This window comes from Uloborus diversus, chromosome 4, assembly GCF_026930045.1.
Source record: "Uloborus diversus isolate 005 chromosome 4, Udiv.v.3.1, whole genome shotgun sequence".
Classification (NCBI taxonomy): Eukaryota; Metazoa; Arthropoda; class Arachnida; order Araneae; family Uloboridae; genus Uloborus; species Uloborus diversus.
The window spans coordinates 136,685,906-136,709,505 of record NC_072734.1 but is presented as its reverse complement, the minus strand read 5'-3'; the positions used below and the strand labels follow the sequence as shown (position 1 = coordinate 136,709,505).

At 34.7% G+C, this 23,600-nt stretch overlaps 1 protein-coding gene across 1 annotated transcript in view; it reads left to right on the top strand.

Moving 5' to 3' along the window:
• Positions 1-23,600, top strand: part of LOC129220849 (structural maintenance of chromosomes protein 4-like) — a 135,482-nt gene that overhangs the window by 38,806 nt on the left and 73,076 nt on the right. Inside the window, exons 8-12 of the mRNA XM_054855280.1 lie at positions 8,087-8,237; positions 14,130-14,243; positions 18,606-18,713; positions 18,986-19,107; positions 22,540-22,648. Of these exons, the coding sequence (XP_054711255.1) occupies positions 8,087-8,237; positions 14,130-14,243; positions 18,606-18,713; positions 18,986-19,107; positions 22,540-22,648 (604 nt within the window). The remainder of the gene's footprint in view (positions 1-8,086; positions 8,238-14,129; positions 14,244-18,605; positions 18,714-18,985; positions 19,108-22,539; positions 22,649-23,600) is intronic.

The window sequence follows — 23,600 nt, the reverse complement described above, 5'->3', positions numbered from 1 at the left end:
AGTAGGCATTAATACTCCTGCTGGTTTTTGAGGAACAGACTTTCTTAACTGATGTTCTTTACAATGTATTACATAACGGCGAACACTGCGATTAAGTCCCGGCCAATAAAAATGTTTTCGTAATCTACTATAGGTTTTCAGAAATCCAAAATGGCCAACTGTTGGGGCATCATAAAATGTAGCAGGATATCCAGTCCCAAATGATAATGGGCAACCACCTCTTTCCTGAAGATTCGAAATTTTTCTTGCATAAGATCTTGTCGATTACTTCAAAATCTACTTTCAAAGACAGTAGTAGCCTATGCATAAGATTGGATGTATTTGAGCAACTCAGGATCTTTGCGCTGTTCAATGCCAAAATCAACATAGGTGGAGATAGAAGTAATGTCTTCGAAATTGAAGATGTCTTTGATGGGGTATCTTTACAGGCTATCGGCATCATTGTGTTTCTTTCCACTCTTGTACACGATAAAGATGTCATATTCTTGAAGTCTTAAGGCCTACCTCGCCAATCTCCCAGAATTATCTTTTAGATTAGCCAACCAGCACAATAAATGATGGTCAGTTATAATTGTGAAGGATTTTCCGAAGAGATAAGGGCAGAATTTCATAGTATCCCATACAGTGGCAAGGCACTCTCGTACGGTTGTCAAATACTTTTGCCCTGCTTTTGACAGAGTTCTGGACAGTGGTGTTCCCATAGGGTATACTCCATATACGCCGTATACTCTCAAATTTTTTTAGGCATATAGCGTAGACCCTCAAGCTTCAAAAATTTTCATATGATGACATATTACGTATATGATCGCATACACATATTGTTTGTAGTGGATTACTGGGAGTATACCCTCAGAAAAATAGAAGGGAACATCGCTGATTCTGGATGCATAAGGTATGACTCCTTGTTCTTTTGCTTTTGGACTAACATGGCACCGATACCGTAGTTGCTAGTGTCGGTGTGCAATTCTGTGGGATTGGTTTCATCAAATAAAGCTAGTACCGAGTCGGAAATGTGGGCTGTTTTTAACTTTTCAAAAGCCTCCTCTTGCGAAGGCAACCAAACAAATTTGGAATCCCCTTTTAGTAAAATCTGAAGCCGCTGAGCCCAATGGCAGAAGTCCTTGATGTAGTGTTGGCAATAGGTACAAAGCCTAAGAAAGCTTCTGACGTCATGGATGTTCTTTGGGGAGTGGGAAACTTGAACTGCTTTTATTTTATCAGGATCAGGTTTTACACCTTCACCCGATACTAAATGACCTAAAATCTTAACTTCTTTTGCTCCAAACAAACATTTTTTTGGATTTAAAACCAGTCCGGTTTCTTGAATGCATTTTAGGATGCTTGTCAATCTTTCTAAGTGTTCAGAAAAGGTCTGGAAGAATAGTACTATGTCATTCAAATAACACAAGCACATTTGCCATTTAGGGTGTCGTAATACATTGTCCATCATTCTTTCAAACTAGAAGGTCGCCCATCAAGGTATGACAGTTGAAAATTGCTCCTACATTTGAACGAAGCAATTGCCTTGTGATATTTTGATACTCCTGTAGATAGCGTTAATTGTTTTTTACTCAAGTAGATAGCATTAATTGTTTTGGTTTCTTCGTTTTCCTAAAATGAAAGTCTTACGAGTAAAACGGTTAAGTTACCAGATCATGTTCAACCTTGTCACAATAAAGCCTTTCCCTGCATGTTAAACATTACTAAAACATATTATCAATTTATCATGCTGTGGCGCAAGTTTCATTGTTGAAGCACACAGGTTACTGGGTCATCCACTATTATTTATATGAGGATTTCGCTGGTGCGTTACAAAGTCCAAAGGGCATCACTTTAAATTCGTACAAGCCGTCACTGGTGACAAAAGCTGTTTTTTCAGTCTTTTTCATCAACTTTGATTTGCCAATAGCCAGAAAACTGGTTCATGCAAGAGAAAAACTGTTCTCCTTTTAAGCAATCCAAAGTGTCGTCTATCCTAGGTGAGGAATTGACGTCTTTCTTTGTAACCTCGTTTAAATGCCGATAGTAAATGCAAAAACGCCAACTACCATCTTTCTTTCCCACTAGAACGACAGGCGAGGACCATGGCCTTTCAGATGACTAAATTAGTCCTTTCTGAAGCATCTTTCCAACATAATGGATTATTCTTCTCTCAAATGGTGATACCCTGTATGGTCTCTTCTTTATGGGAAGATGGTCACTGGTGTCAATTTTATGTTTATCCTGGATACGGCGTTGATCAGCATCTATGGTTTCATTAAAAGCAACCGAAATTTTCTGCAGAAGCTCGTGCAGTTTCGTCTGTTGCTCATCACTAAGATTCAAGGCTAGCATCCGGTTGTAATCCACTGGCGCTGAACTTTCTTTACCGATATCTTCAAATGAAGGTACTCCAAGAAGAGCATTGAGTTTGGTATTATCAAAAAACTCGGCATAGCCTATACGCATGCCTTTCAGTATACTCTGAGCGAAAAGTTGCTCATTAGCGACCCACACATCACACTTTTTATCGAGCGTGTTCATGACGGTACACAGAAATACAACTTCTTGATTCATTGACAGAAACTTATTCACTTCTATGAGAACATCTACGTCTTTGTTGGCTACGGTGGGAGCAGATACTTGTATCTTCGCTATTGAATAAGGACAAATCCAATAGTCTTTCATAGCATAAACACTGCACTGTGTTCGGGGGGATTCCTCAATTACTATTTCCTCAAAAATCAACTTCTTTTTTCCACAGTCTATGATGGCCTGAGATGCTTTTAAGAAATCCCAACTAAGAATGACATTATGGCTACATTTTGACATAACAGTAAACTCAAACAGCTTTGTAATGTTTTTGATTGTGATCCAAAGGACAGATTCCCATCGGACTCACGTAGCCACTATTAGCTACTTTTAAAAGAATGTTCTGTGATCGACGAAACTATAACTTTCTCCAGATGACGTCAAAACTTCTCTGAGATAACAGAAAAAGAAGCTGCAGATCCCACAAGTGCACATACCTGTTGATTGTCGACTGCAATATAATTTTCATGCATTGGGGCATCAGAAGAATTTTCAGGAATGGCGGCGTTGCCCTCAAGGAAGGTTGCACTACTTTGTTTTCTTTGTTTTGACTGGAGATTGAGTGGATCTTTGGTACGGCGACGGTGATCTATAACGTGGGGTCAGCGATTGACCTCGCCTCGAACTCAGCGAAGAGAGACTATCATCTGGTCGACTGATCTCATTGGCCGTATGGTGGTACGTAGGATACGAGGGAGTGTCACAGGTATACCTGCTGCGAGAGGCATCAAGAAGGGACTTTCGATCTCGGAAATAACGAACTACATGTCCTGGACGACCACAATGGAAGCAAACCGGATGGTTATCGGTAATACGCCACAGGTCTGTCTTCCTCACAAATTGTTCTTAAACTGGCTTCGGTTTATTATACGTCTAATATGGCGGCAAGATATTTCTCCCAAAACGTTCTTCAGACATAGGAGCTAAAGATTTTTCAAGCTCTTCTCTTAAAATGCCTTCAATAGCTTGTATGCTGGCTCGTGGCTCTTCAATTTGAAGTGCAGTTAGTTTCTGTATCTCCTCAAGAACGATCCTTCGAATCAGAGATGTTAGATCTTGTTCTTTGTTGAGCAATGCAACGTGAACAACGTTAGGCAATCGCCCAAATTTTGGATGTCTTATATGCTTCTATTGCATTTATGGGCGCCCATATACAAAATTTTAAAGGGGGGATCAGATATTTCCCCCCTGATTTATCAGGATATTTTCCTCATGGAAACCGATTTCAGTACAGATTAGAGATATTAAAATTTGACGTTTTTAATAACTTTTTCATTAATGGATGGAAATGTTTTTACATTTTTGCAAAGAAAAAAAAATACTAAAAGCAGGGAAGTTCTCATTTCTAAGGGGGAGGGGCTTGAGCCCCCCCCCCCCCCCCCATATGGGCGACCATGATTGCATTTCCATGTACTGACACAATATGATGAAATCATTTGCAGACTTAATTTCTTTCGTTAGTTATGCCTGGTATATATCTTCTGCTAATCCTTTCATCAAGTGAGACACCTTGTCATTGTCTGACATGCTCGGATTTATTTGGTTGCATAGTCCCAATACGTCTTGAATATATGATTGTGTCGACTTGCCGGTTTTCAGAGCTCTGCATTTTAAACAGTCCTTGGCTCATCGTACATACAGATTTGTGTCACCGAAAGTTTTTTTAAGTTCTCTTTCAAAGACTTTCCATAAGCTCAGAAGATCTTCTTTATTTTCAAACCATGCCTTGGCTGTCCCATCAAGGACAAAATGGACATTAGCAAGAAACAGAGTATCATCCCATTGGTTAAACTTTGATACTCGAAGATACTCTTTTAATCACTTAGTCGGATCTTGTCTTTGCATCTCCTGCTTCTTCCAGCATCTCCTGTGATCCCGTGAAGTCCAAATTCAGAAGTTTACGGCTTCGTCGAATATTTTCTATTTCCAAACTGGATTGATGGTACCCAGCGCTTCCACCAAATGTCACGTAGATTAATCACACAAACTACATATGAAAGCAGGTTTTATTCCAACCAAGCAAGCTATCTGGCTGCCAAGTTGCAAGTCCCTATTTTCAGCTCGAGAGAGAGTTTTTATATAGAGCTAAGGAGCATTCGAGAACAATTACGACTATTTGCATAAATTTACATATTACTAATTTACATATTTCTAGAAACTTATAGAAAGGAAAGAAAGTAAAAGAGGGAGGAAAGTAAAGTCACACCCAAGGCTTGAACTCACAAGCATTGGGTTATCAGCAGGGCCGCCGAGAGCTCAACCAGGGCCCAGGGAAAATAGTGACTTGCAAGGCCCCCTCCAACCACTAAAAAAAATCCTATTGATTGCCCTCCCCTCTTAGAGTGCCTTCTACACTGCGACACCTACTTCATATAGTAATCTTAGGCGTCATGACATGACTCAGTGTACAGTGGAGAAACGGAATTGTATTTGGCAGTTTTCTTCATAAAAAGTTTTAAAAAAGCTGGTTAAATAATAATTTTAAAAAAAGTTAACCACTCGAATACTAAACAAACATCTCGACCTCAACACTTCCCAAATTCTTGAAGTCATTCAAATTTTTTTCAAACGTATATAGTATAACAAGAGAGAGAGAGTCTACATTTTCGTTTGGAGGGGGCGGGGACTGTCATTACTAGTATCACACAATAAAATTTCGAGATTTGTGTTCAGAGTTAAAGAGAAATAACTATATATGAACCTCCAGTCATAAGGTCCTTCTCCCCCGGAAAATATTCGAAACTATAGTTCTAAAATTGCAGTTTGGACGAACACTGGTAATGTTAGGAGGAGGAGAGGTTTGTTCAGGGACTTTATAAAAGGTTAAAGCTCGTAGACTCTCTGCCTTTGACATTTCTCAAAATTTAAGTCCTAAAAATGATGTTTTTGATGAATTTTAACGAGAGGGAAGGGGGGAGGAGAGAGAGAGGAGGATAGGGGATGCTCTCTAATTTTTCAAAAATGGAAAGGAATATCCTAAAAATGCCAAGTTGCAAACCATCTTTGTTAAAGTTTTGAAAACGGAAGAGGTTCGAGTAAACTTTCCCCGAAATTTTTTTTAATTATAGGTCCTAAAAATGCAGTTATAAGCCCTCTTTGTTAACATTAGGAAAAAGGTTTGGATTCGAAACCTCTTCGCCGGAAGTATTTCGGAATTGAAAATCCAAAAATGAAGTCTTAAACGAGTTTTTTGATGTAGAGGGAGAGAGGATTGGGGTATTCTCAAGGAATTTTTTAGAAATTTAAGTCCCAAAAACAGAATAGTAAATTATCTTTAATGACAAGAAGAAAAGTTGGAGTTCCTTCACTCGGAATTTCTTTTGAAATTTGAATCCTAAAAAACGAAGTTTTATGTGGTCTTTAGTGATGTGAAGAGGACAATAGGCACTCTTCTGAAATTGTTTTTTGATTTTAAAATCCTAAAAACCTATTTCTTGGACATTTTTGGTGAAGTTGGGAGGTGGGATGGGGTTTAGGACTTTTTCCAGAGGAGTCCCAAAATTAAGTCCTCTAAAAATTCAATTACATGATAGGGACTGGGGTTTGGAAAATCTCTCACAGAAATTATTCGAAAATTGAAGTTTCAAAAACGGAATTTTAGACGATTTCAGATGATGTTAGCTGAAAGTGAATTCGGGACTCTTTCGCGGAAATTTGTAGGGATAGAAGTCTCTAAACCAAAATGAAAGATTTTCTTAGAGGATGTTGTGGGATCAGGTACTCTGGTATATGGAGGGGGGGGGATTGCTGCAATCCTATAGCTTTTCTGTTGGATTCACCACTTCGTCCAAGTATTGATACTACTCTAAAATGTTATTTTCCTCTATGTATTTAATTTTTAAACTATGCAGTGATATATTTTTTCATGTAGGGATAATGTCACGAACCCATAAGAAATGCTTGGGGGTCGCAACCCAAAGTTTGGGAACCCTTACCTTGATGTCATCCAACCGTGTTCTGGGCCCGGGTAAAAGGAGGAAAGCGCACGCTGTTTGTCAGGGTGGTCCCGCTTCTGGTCGTTTTCCTTCCCAGTAGAAAGGTCTCTGCAAGACAGCCCCATAAGGAACTGGTCCACAAGCACTTGTTGCTGTGAACATGCAAATGTTGAATAATGGGTTAAAATGTTGAATGAGAGATGTTTTTGCTTTTCCACCACCAAAAAAGAAGTTCAGTTAGCAGCATATACTCTGAAAAAAAAAATCTCTTTAAGGAGGCACCCGGACCCCTCTCGGGCCGGGCCCCGGGGATTTTGACCCTGCTGCCCCCCCCCCCCCATTGGCGGCGCTGGTTATCAGTCCAGTGCTCTAACCATTCATCCAGCTGGGTGCTATCTTGCAGTGCAAATTACAACAATATCTAAAATACATATGAGTAAAAATTCTTTTTCCAGGAATAAGGGGGGGGGGGGGTAAATATTCCAACTTTTAAGGTGCTTTGTTGAAAATGTGTTGCCATTTTAAATATGTCAATCTTTTTGCATGCAATAAATGTTTCAGTTGTTTCAAAAGTTAGAAGTGATGTATGTTACCTTTTATCAACAACTTATTATTTTATTTTGATAATTAACTGATTTTTAATCTCAAATTGTAACTTTTCTCAAATTTCTTGTAGTTAAGCATTTGAAGGGAAATACTAAACCTCACAAAGGAATAAGCAGTTAGTTGTTTAATGTTTTATTTCTTTTCAATATTAAATGTTTACCTAATATATTTTTTTTTCTTTTCATATAGTAACTTAAGTTTAATGTCTGCTAAAACTCATAGTACAGTAATACATGTTACAAATCTGAATAGGAAAATTGCACTAGGAATGTTTGAAACACAAACTTCCCCTAAAATAAATGCATAATTTTGTAGCAGCTGTGCTTTCCCAATTTTTGCAAAGTAATTATATACAGCTCTCAGTATCAGTAACACAGCTTTACGAATCTGAATCTGTCAGCTTTAGTTATTCATCAATCAGCATTGATCTGTTTTGTGCTAATGTTTCCAGTAAAAAGAAAAAGAAAGAAGAAAAAAAATCACATACCAGTAAACTTGATTGCAACATGTGATAATAAAATACCTAGCTACTATAATATAGAGTTAATGTAGCCCAATATTATATGTGTATGCATACATGTCACTTGCACAGATTTAAAAATGTGAGAGGTGTCCTGATTTTTTTTCATAGCAATTATGAAGTCTGAATGCTAGGAAACCAAGAGTTTCCTAGCATTCAGACAATCTTGTTCCAGTAACTGCTCCATCATCATTAACTCCAAATTTGGATTTAGTTTTGAATTTCCATTTTTAATATTTTTTTCAATTATTTTTTATTTGTATGATTTTATGCCAACCAATTAACGGGTTATACAATTTGATATTTATCAAACTGATAACACAGGGGGGGGGGGGAGAGGATGACCTTTAGCAATAGATAATTAGATAATGCTAAAACCTATCACAATAAATTACTTTCTACCCATGCTTCTTTTTGTGAATTTCTCAACTTTGTTTCTCTCTTTGTGTTTTAGTGATTTGGAAAATAGTTACAAAAACTTTGAGAAATATAAAGAGGAATTTAAAAAGCAAGAATGCAAAGATGCTTCGCTCTCAGAAGAGTTTAAATATGCAAAAACTAAAAAGTCTAATCTGCAAGACAGCTTGGAAAAATATCAAAAAGAGGTATAAGAATGATGATGATTCTCTATTATGTAATGTAACTGAATATAGCATAACTGAATATAGTGAAACCAATAATGCTTGATGTAGAAGCTTATAGAATTAATGTAAGTAATTATGTGAAGACAGCACTGCCCATCAAAAAAAAAAAGTAATATTCATCTCTAAGTTTTTGTATTATTTTTAATAGCTATTTCATGCTGGTAATAAAACGTAAGAAGGAAATCTACTATTAGGAAGTGGAAGATTTCGATTTATATTTGTTTTTCCCACTAAAGTTTAAAATTTCTGGTTACCTCTGGGGTATGAATTATTTCTGATTGTGAGAGGTAACGACGGGTCCGGTGGCTCTCCCCCGGGCAAAATTTGAAAATAGTAGTTCGAAAAATGCAGTTTTAGACTATTTATGGTGATATTAAGGGAAAGAGAGATGCGGGAGTCATCCCCCAGAAATTTTTTGAAATTGAAGCCTTAAAAACGCAATTGTAGGCTTTTTTCGTAAAAATTGAGTGCACAGCCAGTTTCTAGAAATTAAAGCTCCGAAAACGTAATTTAAACCAACCTTTGATGAAAGGGGAGGGGGTGTTGAAGGGGCTCACTCACAGAAATGGTTCGTAATTGAAGCACTAAAAGCGAGATTTAAGACGTTTTTCGATGATGTTGGCGAGAGAGAGAGAGGGGCATTCTCTCGAAAAAATTTCGATATGTAAAAAACGCAGTTTTAGAAGATTTTTGGTAAGGTTAATTGTTGGAGAGGTTAGGAATCCTCCCCTGGCAAATTTTTAGAATTGAAATTCAATTCACGCAATCGTAGGCACTTTTCAATACTGTTTGAGGAATAGGAGGTTTGGGAGATCTCCCGCGAAAATTCTTCTGAATTGAAGCCTTAACAAGGAAATTTTAAAGGATCTTTGGTATAATATTAGGAGGAGGTCCTCAGGGAGACTCATGAAGTTTTTTTAAACTAAAGTCCAATAGACAGAATTTATTTGACCGTGAATGATGATGAATGACTGATTGATAGGACGTTTTTCTCATTCTCATGAGTAAATACTCATGTCTAGAACATCTGTAATGACGTTAGGGCAAGGGATGAGGTGTGAGAACGTTTTCCCGGAATTTTTTCGAAACCTAATTTTTAAAACTCACTTCCAGGCCAGCTTTGGGGACGTAAAAGAAGAGTTTGGAGTTCCCACTCTTCCCTCAGTTTGGCTACGTCCCTATCTTTATTTTAAATTTTAATTGTTGATAAATATATATTGTGGTAATAGTTTCTTCCAATTTTCCTTCGCCAAACACGATTATTTGCTTGGATTTTCCATAGTAAAATTTTCAAGTTCCAGCCTAATATTTTTGTTTTCTTGAAATACAAGCGTCTGCAGGCCCCAGAAAAAGGAACTTTTAACATTTTGAACAGATATAATAGTTTTCTGTGACACCTTAGGTCTTATTTATTCCACTTCATTTTATTTTAATTGTGGCCCCTGCATCTCTTGATCAAGCTTTAATTTACTTACTATGTTTACTTTCAAACATTTACTGCTGTAAGTATTCATCACACTACTTTGCATCTCTCTTTGCATTAAACTCTCTGTGACCCATGCATTTTTCTCCACTTAGCAATGATTTTCAGGACAATATTTTTCAGCAAAAAAATTACATGTGGGAATGTTTCGGCGGCCCCTCAAGCATGGTTTTGTATAATACGGGCCGTCAAGAGACAAGGTGTGCACCATGTTAGTTTTGTAACCAGTCCTCCCTCCCATTGTGCTAATTTTACTCTATGCGCAATACTTGGAGCCGCGCCCATAGTTTCCGACTCGGCAGACATAGCCACTCTGTGACCCAGTGAACACTGTACTAAATACTTTTTTTTTTTTGTTAAAAAATGTTTGAAGCGTACATTTCACGGCCCTTACTAAGATAATCTTAATAAAAGAAAATCATGGATATTCCTAAATTGTATTTCAAGATTACATTTTCTGTTCAAATTTTACAGAAAAGATACTTTTTGTTACTTTTATTAAAATTGTTCATTTATAATTGCTATTTGAATTTTTTTGACAACGAAGAGTTTTCCCTTTTCTTTGTTGCATCGCTAAAATTAAATTGGCTGCCCCACTTCTGAAAAACTGAGGGGGAAGGAGGTTAGCACCCCTCCCCCTTGGCGTCGGCCGTGCCTTTGACCCTAAACTTACTCCAACCCCCCTTGCCCCCTTAAAATTTTAAACAAAACGTACCAAAAGCGAAATTTTTTTCAAAAGTTAAAGATTCACACAAGCCTATCCTTGAAACTTCACTCTCTCCTTTCAATCACTTCTCCACAAGAATAGGATTAGAGTATATCTGAATGTTTTTTGCATTGCCTTTAACACTAAACATCAAAATGCTTTTCAATATTTTAAAAATTATTACTATCGAAAACACTTGAACTTTGTATGTACCCAGCATACCAAAAAGTAAAAGAAGAACCTTTTTTATTTGACAAAACTTCTCTTAAAAGTACTTTATTATCTGAAAGCACACTGCCCCTTTTTTGGTCTGGAGGAAACACTAGTTCCTTCTGGGCATTTTTTTTCTGAAACTGAAATCGGTTTTAGGCCTTAGTGCAGATAAAAAGGTTACGGATCTCTCCGACAAAAATTTCTATAAGTGAAATTTTAAGCTATCTTTACTGACTTTAAGGGAATGGTGAAGGTTCGAGGACTTTGTCTGGCAATTTTCGATATTTAAATATGAAAAACACAACTGAGGGTCTTGATGCAAGAACCAGGTAAGCCCAGACTCACTCATTTTTGGTAAGACCAACAAATAACATCAGCATCCGACTGTCCGATAGAAAGGCTAATATCTTTCTCACATTATTTGCTGCAAAGCAGAGGTCTGATCTTACATATTTGTGTCCTGTTGTTGTACCAGTCGGAACTTCTATATTCTCCATACGCAAAAATGAATTCATTATTTTTTTAAGGAACAGTTTGGACTTAACTGGTTCTTCCATCAGAGTCTTAAATTGTAGTCTTAAGACAATCGTTAGTGACTTCAGGGACCTCATACCTGGAAATACCTTAGGTATTCAGTTTAGTTCTAAATCTTTTCCTGATTACAACTAATATTGCTCAAAATAATAATAATAATAATAATAATACACCCCCCCTTGGAACTCAGTCCTAATTCCCCCCCCCCCCCCCCCCCATGTTCAGGAGCTCTCCTTTCGCAGTCGAAATTTGGTCCTGTTTCAAATTCAGTTTATCGTAGATTTGCTTTCCCGTATGCAGTTCAGAGATGAAAATACTCGTATAGCGAAAATTTAAATTAGACCAATGAAATATCTTGCCAACTTACAGTATTTAGTTGAATCTGTCACATCCAGTGAAAACTAGGGACGTGCTCAGAAATTTTGGGGCCCGTCACAAATGTCTTTCACGGGCCACCTCCATCTTGTTTACCCCTACGTCCCTACATATATTTCACCTCTCATTTAAACTATCTCAGGCCCCCTTTAGGCTCGGAACTGGGCCAACAGATGTCTGGGAACATTGGGCGGCGAGCACTTTGGGCACCGGGAACATTGGTCACCGAGCCCACTGGGCCAAATGTTCCCGACACTCAATATCTTCAGTGCCCAAAATGTTTGGCGCCCAATGTTCCTAGTGCCTAATTGACGGCGCCTAATCTGCGGCGACGTATCTTCCTAGAACACAAAGCATGGCCCACGCATTTACAGCAGGGTAGCCCTCTCCCGTTTCCTCAATGTGGGAGCCATGGTCCCCAGAGTGCTAAAAACTAGAGAGGATTGCATTCGCATTTGTGGACTTCGACTCTTTACTTTGGTCCTTGCTTAGGATGGAAAAAAAAAGAAAAAAAAAACCTGTTTACAAACGCTTTTTTTACATAAAGTAAACAAATTACATGTTTTTTAAAATTATTATTATGACACTAAAAAATGGTGGGTGTGAATTTAATGTATTAAGTTCAATAACAAAAAACTGCTGGAAGTGGCCCACTCGGCGGTTGGCCCAGTGGGGAATCCCCGACTAGCCGACCTGGCCAGTCCGCCCCTGTATATATATATATATATATATATATATATATATATATATATATACATACGTACATAGCTGTACTAGTATTACTTCATATGAATCGGCATCTATCCATCAAATCAACATTTTATTCACTCCAATCCTCTGAACAAGTGGAATATTTTTTTCTATACAATTTGAATTGTGAGACTTTTTTTTTACAAAGAATCTGTGCATAACAGTTTTAAGATTTTATTATGGAGTCATTCGATGTCAAGTGACCTAGTGATCCCCAATCGACCATCTCCAATTTCAATAAAATTCTATAGAAATGTAGAGATGCCTTTGAAACTGACCTGTGCAATTTTTTGGTTTCCAAGATCCAACTCCTGAGGATCTAGGATCTCCCAAAAGAGCACTCCAAAATGGCAGATAAGCTTTTTGTGATAAATTGCCATGTTTAGGCAAAAGTTGCAGAAAGTTTTATCATGCTGAAAGCCTATTTTTAAGGGAGCTTAAAGTAGGTTTGGCTGTTCATACATTCTAGCCCTTTTGTGACTTTGAGCTCTTTAAATTTTGTGCGGCATGCATATAAACTCGTGAAAAGCGTGGTGGAAAACTTTTTCCCTGGATTTTAGGTTGTCATAAAACCTGAACAAAATAATTCAACGATTCGTACTTTGTCAATCTATTGTCAAAATAGTTGTTCTTAATGGATTACAATTGCAGAGCTTAAATATCTAAAATATATTGTTATCCTAAGTGGCTATCAAAATCGTTCAAGTGAAAAATAGACTATTTTCAAAGCACTGTAGCTCAGGTTTCTTATTTTGCACTTTCTTTTCGTTGAGACCATTAGAAAAAACATATTTTTTCTTTTCAAACATTTTTTTTTCAATGTTTTTCTTTCAGATAAGAATGAAAAAATGAGCTTGAAATACTATCTGTCGTTTACGGGAAAATTCTATGTCATAACAAATCGCCATGTTTAAGCTAAGATTGCTGAAAATTTTATTGCATTGGAAGCTTGAAATTTTAGAAGCTTAAAGTACTTTTGGTTCTGAATATGTTCTAGTATTTCTGTGAAATTGAGTTGATTAACTTTTGTGGAGCAGGCATGCAAAGTCTTGACTAAACGCTGTGAGAAAATTTTCCCTGAAGTTTAGAATGTCAAAAATTCTGCACAAAAATAATTGAAAAGATCATACTTTGTAATTCTATTGTCAATATACATGTCTTTAACTGGCTACAGTTGCACAGTGTAAATATTGATTTTCTAAAAGATATTGTCATCCAAAGTGGCTATCAAAATCATTCACGTGAAAAATTGAATATTTTCAATGCACTTTAGCTCAAGTTTGCAACTTTGCATCTCCTTTTTGTTAGTACCATTAGAAAAAAACAGATTTCATCCTATGAAAATAGTCTTTTTAATTTTTATTTTGATGTTCTTTCAGATAAGCATGAAAAAATGAGCTTGAAATACTAACTGTCATTCATGAGAAAATCTTGTTCTACAATAAACAGTGAATGTTGACTGCCATGAAAACTGGTTTATAGCGGTTTTGTAACTGTTATTAGTCGGAAATAGTTTTTCATTTCTCTTTTAAAAAGTTTGTTTGCAAATTAAATGTGACAGAAACAAAAAAATGTTTTGCTTTTGAACACACTGATGAATCAGACAGAACAAGATGTTTTTATGTTTCTCTCATATGTAATTTTCTAATTTAGAATTAAAAAAAAAACTTTCTTACTAACAACAGCTGTAAAAATACTATAAACCGTTGTCCATGGCAATAACCTTCCATTATGCATTGTAGAACGAACTTTTCTTGTTCTACAATGTCTTTTAACTTTGCTGTAATTTCAGTTGGGTAAATTGGAGAAACAGCTGAACGTCTACGAGAGTGAAACTAAAGAATTAGAAGTACTTCTTAAAAAGTTGGAAGCTGAAAAAGAAGTTGAAGACAAAAAATCTTCTGAGGTATTTTCTGTTTTTTTTTGTATAAAGATAATAATGTTTGCACACACATGTAGTTGCACACACAAATCATATTAAGTTGAATGCACCTTGCTAATAAGAATTTGGTGTGACACAGCTCTCATCATTGCACCAAAGATTATGTGAGTTGTTATCTATGATTTCTGTATCTAGTGTGTTATAATTGTGTGTCACAAAGACACAATAAAAGTGAAACTTTTACCTTTTAATTTTTTTTTAACACTCAAAACTCACTTTACTTGCACAATTTCTCTCACACCACTTTTCTTTCTGCGTCTGACTTCGACATATTTCCTTCAAAACTTTATATTTTAATGAAGAAATAAGATTATAAACAACAAGAACGTTGAACAATAATCAAAATCCGCTTGTTAAGAAAATATGGCATTTGAGACCATTTACTACATTGTATGCATGCTTAAAATGGGAAAAGGAAGTTTCTAATATTGTTTCTGCTATCAACTCTTGTAAAAGAATTAAAAGTTTTTACCATAAATTTAAAACACAAGGTTTTTTTCATAATGAAATATATGCACTAGTGTGTGTCCAAAAAAATTCGAATCTTAATTTGGAATTCCCACCAAAAGCTGTGCATGTGTATGTACAATACACATGTAAAATATTGTCAAGTTTGAACAACTCCTTGAGAGTCCTACCAAGGCTTGAAATTTTCCAAAAATATGAATGAAAGGTCAATTTTCCGAAATTCTTATGAAAATACTAATGTTCAAAACTTTTGTTCTAATGCCATTAAAATGCTTCCTTTTAACACTCTTTTCATGTATCTGTAAAATTATTCACGTTCTTTACAGTATTAAGTTCACACATAAGCCGTAAAGTTTCATGAAATTAACCAAAAACTGACTTTTTTGAAGCTTTTTTGCACATTGCAATATTTCTTCTTTAACTATATGAATCAAAACATTAATGGATATCATTTAGTGTAATAGTTCTGCAAACGTTAATATACTAGCATGCAATTACATAAGTTCCATTAATATGATAACACTGATGAGGATCGGCAAAGCTTTGTATCGATTCCAGAAGAAGGAAAAGAGCCATCAACATCTTTTGATGTTGATGTAACTTCAAAAATAGAACAAATGAGGGTTTCTCTGCTAAGTATATCAAGAGTGTGTGGGCAGTATGGGATTTCTGACATATATGCACTGCAGTAATGGCTTCAGGAACATTACAGGATCTTGGTATTGTGTTAAGTGATGGTTGCTCTAAAGTCGTTGGTAGGAATAAGCTCCGATAGCAGCGGCAGAAAACACTCTTTCTCTTCAAAACCTGCAAACTGGAAGTGAAGGGGGTTTGAAAAGTATATTTTTCGATTGTCGTAAAGAACTCTGACAAAAGAAATGGTTGAAGACAGATACCATAAAAGACCCATAAGCGAGGAACATATATCCATGATTGAAAAACCCCAATTCTCTTTATTTGGGTCACGTGACGCCAATTTCTGGAATGGGGAAACATGTTAAAACAGCAATGTGTGATTTTTGCACTGAAAATGGCTTAAGCCTCAAGGAAATTTCAGCTGTTGGCTGTGATGGCTCAGTCATGAATACTGGAAGAAAAAACGGTGCAGTTGAGGCTATAGAGAAAAAAATTGGATATTCTTTGCATGCAAGCGAGCTGCCTTTGGATCACCTGTTCGCATTCCTTGATGGTCAAACTACCGGTCCTCGTGAGTTTTCGGGACCAATTGGTAAATTGCTGAAAAGGTGCGAAAACTTACCACATGCCCAGTTTGAAGTAATTACGTGTATCTTGCCAGAAGTAGAACATCATGATTTCAGTACGGACCAGAAATACATGTATGAAATGTGTCGGACGGTTTTGAACCGCCAAAGTTCCTTGAATTTGATTAGCCGTAATCCAAAAAAAAAAATCGTACTCTAGATGGGTTGCAGCAGCAAATAGAATATTAAGACTTGGCATTTCAAGTGATTTCTTTAAATTTGTAAATCCTGATCGAATATATAGTAAAAGATAGCTTTCCAGTTTGGTTCCAAACAAAGAAAACCCCATCTTGTTTGAATGGAGCAAGGCATGTATTCAAGACAATTACATCTTGTTATCAAGGTGATAATCTGAAAAAAAAAATTCATCCTGTCATTTAAAAAAATGCTTGTTTGCCACCCGGAAAATATTCTCTTAACAATAATAACTGGTGAACGAAGGCACATCAGAGAACTCGCTTTGTGGAGAAATTTTAAGTCCAGAGAAGTGACCTTCTATTCATGGGGAAATAAGAGAATTCCGTATGAAAAGATTAAATTTAATGCATCAGACTACTCTAATGTTATCAACTAGCAAGGATGTGAAATAACTGCTCCTCCTATTTTTGCTGCCATATCTAATGAAAGTCTTCAACAATCAATTGAAAGTACCAACGCCGATTTAAAGTTCGTTCAGTTCCCTGGTCACACTTAGGCAGTGGAATGCTGTGTTAAGATGGTGACAGAAGCTTCTTTGTCTGTGATTGGTCAATAGGCGAAGCATCATGTCATTGTTCAAATCGAAAGATTTCAAACTGGTTTCATGAATGGAGGTGACAAACTATTTTTTTTTTTACTTTAACCAACTGATACTTTTAAAGTTCCGTATTTTGTGAAATATTTTTGCTTATATATTGGAGGGAATGTGTGTGCGTAAATGTACGTTACTTGTACATAATGCTCGTTTCTTTATGTTTTTTTTAGTTAATACTAATAAATCATTTTGATACTTTACTTCTAATGTAAAATGAATAATACATTTTTGCTTTATACATGTGGTTTAGCAGATGGGAAGGGCAGAATAGAACTCGAAATGCAGCCACCTCCATGCATTAGTGGCTATGTCCATGTATTAGTGACCACTTCTAATGCAGTAGTGGAATCTCGGCTGTTAATGTAATAAAGTATAAATTCACTTCCATTTAAAGCTGCATGTTGCACGGTCGCACGGTCGCACAGAAAAAATAATATCTGGGTTTCAAAAGAAAAAATATTTCAATATGCAAAAAAGCTTTAAAAAAGTTAGTTTTTGGTTAATTTTGCGAAATTTTACGGCTTATGTGCGAACTTAATCCTTCATAGAATGTGAATAATTTTGAAGAAACATGAAAAGGGTGTTAAAAGGGAACATTTTAATGGAATAGAAGCAAAAATTTTGAAAATTAATATTTTCCTAAATCTTTTGGAAAATTGACCTTTTTTGCTATTTTTGGAGAATTTCAAGCCTTGGTAGGACCCTCAGGGAGTTGTTCAAACTTGATAATATTTCGCATGTGTAGTGTCATTGCACAGCTTTTGACGGGTATTCCAAATTAGGATTCAAAATTTCGTTTTTTTCGATCCACCCTAATGTGCACATTGCAAAAACCTTCCTGTATTTTTCTTTTCATGAGATTGAAACACATTTATCACATGAGGATATAAGTCTTGCTGTATAAAATATGAATTCTTAAGTGTAAAAACTAAGACCAACAATTACTAGCTTTGAATTCAAGCTACTGTACTATCCTTTCAAATAATCCTATTTTTTAAAAGACTCAAAATTCACTTTAAAATCGTACAACTGCTGGCTTTGATTTGCCCACTTTCCTGTTTCGATAAGACATAAGTACTCGTATATTATTGGTAATATTTTGTGAAAATAAATCTGAAAACAAACATAAGTCAAAATAAAATAATTATGTACATCAAGTTATTATAACCAAAAATTTTCAAAATATTTTTTTCCAAATCAGATGGTTATGAAATGAGGAAACGTGTGTGCTGCCCTCTCCTACAGCGAAATACTTTTTGAGCAAATGCTCTGAATTGAACTAATATATATATATATATATCTTTTTTTTCTTTTCAGTTTATATTTATTCACTGATTACAAATACGTTTTCTTTCCCACAAGAGAAAGGGGTGCAGTCCGTAACAAGGTTGACAGAAACGGAGCATATGTTCAAAATAGTGGTGTTTATTTTTGTTGATATTTAATATTTATTGTCCTAAAATTTTGTCAAAATTACGTCCTAGTTTTTTAAAAATTCCCTATCTGACCCCTGCGATGGATTTTTTATATTTCGAATATATTTATGGAACTTAAACCATGAAATAAGAACCCAGTTCTTTATGTTTAACATTCATTTACATCTCAAGTCTTGTGCAGATGTTAAACAAAATTGTAGATTTTAGACCTTCGAATTCCAGAGAGTTGACTGCAGTTAATTAATTTTTAACATGAAATGGTGTTTTCAATTATGTTGCAAAATACATTGATTTTTTTTTAATAAACAGTTATTTTTTAATATATAGACCAAAATATTTGCATTTGTTGAAATACATTTTCTTTTAGGTCTTGGGATCATTACAAAAAGAAACAAATGCTCTAAAAGAAAAGAAAGATAAGTTTGAAAATCAGTTAGTTAAGTCCAAAGAAATTTGCAATGAAATTCGATCTGAGGTTAGTATTTTGTACTGCAGTTTATATTTGCAATATGTACCTTTATTTTACTATCTTCAATATATATTTTGGTATTTCTTGATATGTTAGCTTATTAAAGTAGTAACATAGAAAAGAAAGATATTGCAAAATGTAATTTTGCTTTAAATATATCCATTTCTCATCTATAAACAAATTGTATTTTTAATGTGCAATATGAAATAAAATTGTTCAATGTTCTGATTTACCTGTGAATTACAGAAAAATCACTTACTGTCATTGATGTTTTTTAGATGAATTTACTGCAATCAGAACGTGATATTTACACAAGTTCTCAAAAGAAAGAAAAGGACAAACTTAACTCTCTGGTTTCTGATTTAGAAAAAAACACAACTGTTACTGCAGCTGAGGAAAAGTTAGCTAATTTTTGTTTCTACTTTCTTTAGTCAATTTTGATTTCTCTTGTGGTTGATGTCCAGATGTCTTATCCATTAAAGAACTCATTGATAGGATTTTAAAACCATGCTAAATATATTATAAATCAAATATCTGTTTATTTTTTGATTTGTTAAAAAAAAAAAAAAAAGATCAATTTTTACTGTTTGGTTGAGTTAGCTCACCAAACATGGTTTGTGAGCTATGACATGTTTTGTGCATAAAACATCATGCATTAATAGTAGAAGGGCTAAATTGAACTAAAATACTTTTCAATAAGACGGTAAAACCTTTATTGTCTGAAACTGTTTTAACCGAAACTTCATTTAATTAAAGTCAGTTTACCAAATTTTTATTTAGTTAAGGGGTCACATTACTTTTTAGACATTCTTTTTTAATTTAAGAAAATTTCATTTTTCTTCGAAACAGTAACAGGCATACTTATTTCGTAATCCATAATTCATTTTCAAAATTTTTAAACTTTGCCTACTTTATTAAAAAATTTAGGAATTTTCAATTTATTTTAAATTCCTAAGGCTTTTTTGTTTTTGTACTAATTAAAAAAATTTTGTTTGTTAAACGATCACAATCATCATCCCTAAAAATCTGTGCATTCATTTGCTTTTGTGTTAATTATAAAATTTTCTGTGATTAAATTTCGTAAAAAAATGTAATGTTTTTAAAAAAATTTGGTTTTTAAAGGTATAACGTGCTCTAAACATTTGAGTAATTTATAAACTGATTATCCAATGCACAGTTTTGTTAAATATTTTATGCTAATTGCAAAAACTATTACTTTAAAGCTATAACTTTCATAGAAAAAATCCTTAGGGATTCTAATGACATGAAAACACAAAAAAGCGATCATCAAGAAAAAGCAATTTAAAGTTTTTCTTTTGCATAAGAACACATAGCAAGCACGCCCTTAAAACCCCTCATAACTTTTTAAATATTTGAGCTAAAGCAACGAAACTTTTTCCCTGTTTTTGGAACAGTTTTTAGTTTTGAAATAAGCAACAAAAAGTTTTTTTTTATCGTTTGTTCATCTTTGAGGTACTGTGACCCCTTAAGTAGACATCACTTCAAGGTCGCCAGAGGTAGTTGTTTCTGTTGCAGACTTGTACCTCAGTATGCAATAATCTGTACCTCAGAGTCAGTAAAGATCTGTACCTCAGAGCTGGATTAGAGTAAGTCCGAAACAATTTTCCATTTTTGAGAGCATTGGATGTAGAATCCTATTCTGCACCGAGCTATATGAACATATTCTGAAAAAAAAAAAACTTTAATAATTTACCAGTGTTAAAAGTGCACAAGTCTAATCCTTTGTCTGTACCTAGTGACTTGTTTTTCCCGCTTTCCTGTAAAGTAGCGATTACTTGACTTACGTTAGTTTGACTTTGAGCAAGGGCGCCCATATAGGGGAGCAAGGGGGGGCTCAAGCCCCCCTTAGAAATGAGAACTTCCTTGCTTTTAGTGCTTTTCTCTTTGCAAAAATGTATAAAAATTTCTTTTCCAGCCAATAATGAATAAGTTATTAAAAATGTCAAATTTTTATATCTCTAATCTGTACTGAAATTGGTTTCCATGGGGAAATTTTGGTCAAATTTTTATATCTCTAATCTGTACTGAAATTGGTTTCCATGGGGAAAATATTCTGCTAAACCATGGGAAAATTTTTGAGCCTCCCCTTAAAATTTTGCATATGGGCGCCCTTGACTTTGAGGTATAAAAATTAACCATGCATTTCTATCACTTCTGTTCCCCCCCCCCCCCCCCACCCTCCAACCTACCAGTCAAATTTTGGAACACTAAATAGCTCCATTTTTTAAAATACCATTCAATTCCAAAGCAATTAAATTTGAAAGCAAGGAAAATATTATTTTGTTATGGTCTTGTCTGTCGGAGTAGTCAATAACTGAGCTGGAGGCAGATGTCATCTCATTGTTGCTGAGAGTGACAACAAACTGATAGTTAAAATAAATTTAAAACACCAGTGAGAGTCTGCAGTAATGGTATGGTTAAACTTGTTGATTGAAGGCAAAGCTCCTGAGAAACAAAATTCTAACAATGCATATAATAAAATGATTTAAGTGTAATAAATTAATAATTCAAAAATGTAATACAGTAGAACCTCCATTATCCGAGCCTCGATCAACTGAAACTCTCCGTTAATTGAAGTCCATTTCATCTTCACTTTCTACTATCATCCAAAATTTTCTCTTAACAAACACCCATGTTTAAAGTTTTTTTCTTTCCCTCGCATTTGTTTTGTATGCAAGCCATCCTTTCCAAACTAAGAGTGCAGATAGTTGGCGAAAACTTTTGCCAATTTTTTTCAACTAGCGCAGTTGAAAATGCTACAGACGTTGTGAAAGACTTCCTGAATGTTCAAGCAATGAAAGGTTTTGAAAATTGTGAGGATAGAGAAATCACAGATTGGTTGAATTGTCTTCCTTGTCCTTTGTCATCATATGCTCAATGATGAGGAATTAATAGCAGCAGTCCGAAATTCTCCAAAAGAAGAAGATGATGAGGATGAAGATGATAGTAATTTCAAAGTAAATAAGATCATTAACAATGATGCTTTTGAGTGTTTCTTAAAATTCCATGTTTGGTTAGAACAACAGGAACTGTGATTCCTCTGAACTTCAGGATAGAGCTGCACGCCAAAAGAATGGCCAATTTATACCAAGTGAAGCTTCCATTTAAACCATTGTAAGTTTTTGCTTCAGAGATAAATTTATTTTTAGCTATAATTTTAGTCTACTTAACATATTAAACTAGATTATTATTGATGAATCCTCGATAATCCGAAAATTTCGATTATCCAAAGTTGGTTCGGTCCCAATTACTTCGGATGATCGAGAGGTTCTGTACTTTTTTTTAAAATCAATTTGAAGAAACATTTTGTGCACTTGTGTGATCTATAGTATTTTTCTAACAGGAAGAACTGTTAGTTATTTTCATTTTTGAAATCATTTTTTGCTAAAAGGACCCAGATTTACTTGGATTCTTGTGCACTTAGAACTTGGGTTAAATAAGACTCGAGAACAACACTGTTTATTATGTGTTACTGAAAAATGTTAATTTTGAAATAGCATCATCCCAAAAGAATCTGCTGATAACTTTGAAAACCCAGAAATTTGTATTAATTGCCAGAAAAGATAGTGAACAATTCTCCTCCCCCCTCCCCATTAAGAACCAACTTTGTTCAAATTTTAAATTTATTAAATTTCAAAACTTTCTTCAAGTTAGACTTGCACTGGTATTTTGTTAAATTTATTAAATTATTAAAGCAGCACTTAAGCTATGAATTGTTGTATTTATGATGAGCATAAAATGTTTTATTCACTGTGGGTTCAATTAACTAATTATTTTTTATATAAATTTTCTTTCATGGTGCTTTATGAAGATTAATGAAAAAAGATGAGGAATACATTGCAAAATTGGAATCCGATTTAGAATCTTTGAAAAATCAGCTGCTAAATTCTAAAAATGAGGAACAAAATCTTTCTCAAGAGGTAATTAATTTACTATGCATTCAACTCATAAAATACGTCACACATTTTTAATTAAATGAACTTATATAAGAAAATGAAATTCTTGTTTTAATTTATGTACACCTTTAATATGTTAACAATTACAATAAATTTAACTTTCATAGCAAGAAGTAGTTCATGTTAATCTTTTAATCTTTCTGTCCAACCAGTAATTAACACTACTTTATCCTCTTTTTTTCTTAACATATCACTATTCATATTCTGAATATTTAACATTTCAATGAGTTTCACATTTAATAACAATTATACAATTAAATATTTTCACTTTGAAGTCTAAAATCTCAATTTTGTCCCTTTTGCCATGTTGTCCTAGACGCTTAAAACTCATGAAAGGAAGTCGTCAGTAAGCTGAATAGTCAACCCATTTTGTACTCTGATCCATACATTCTTTTCAACTTTCCCTTGTTTTTAGAGAACTTTTTTTTTATTTATAATTAGAAAATGAAAAATTTGAAATTATTTTTGTGTTTAATAAACATTTTTGGAAAGAATAGGGTTGAAGCATGTCTTAACATTGCGAATTGCAGACAAATTATCGCCTTTATAAACTCCTCCACCAATTGTTTCCCTGCCACAAGATGAATCCATATGAGGACAAATCAGGGGGAGGGGGGGGGGGGTAATCTAGTCTAGAGGCTTGATTTTAAGGTGAATTTACGGGCGTAATAGAAAAAAAACTAGTAGCTATTTTTACTATCCATTTTTATGAGATTTTTATCAATATTTTAAAAGAATAAAAACGCATAATAGTTGGGAAAAAAATCAAAATTGTAGTTTGTGGAAGCTGACCAAGTAGGGAACTTTTTAAAAAAAAGGGTGGGGGGAGGGGCTCCTGGTTGACGTGATTCCAGTCCTCCCGGTGATCTGAAACATAAAGTTAAGGTTCATTCTTACCAAACAAGGATGTAGAATT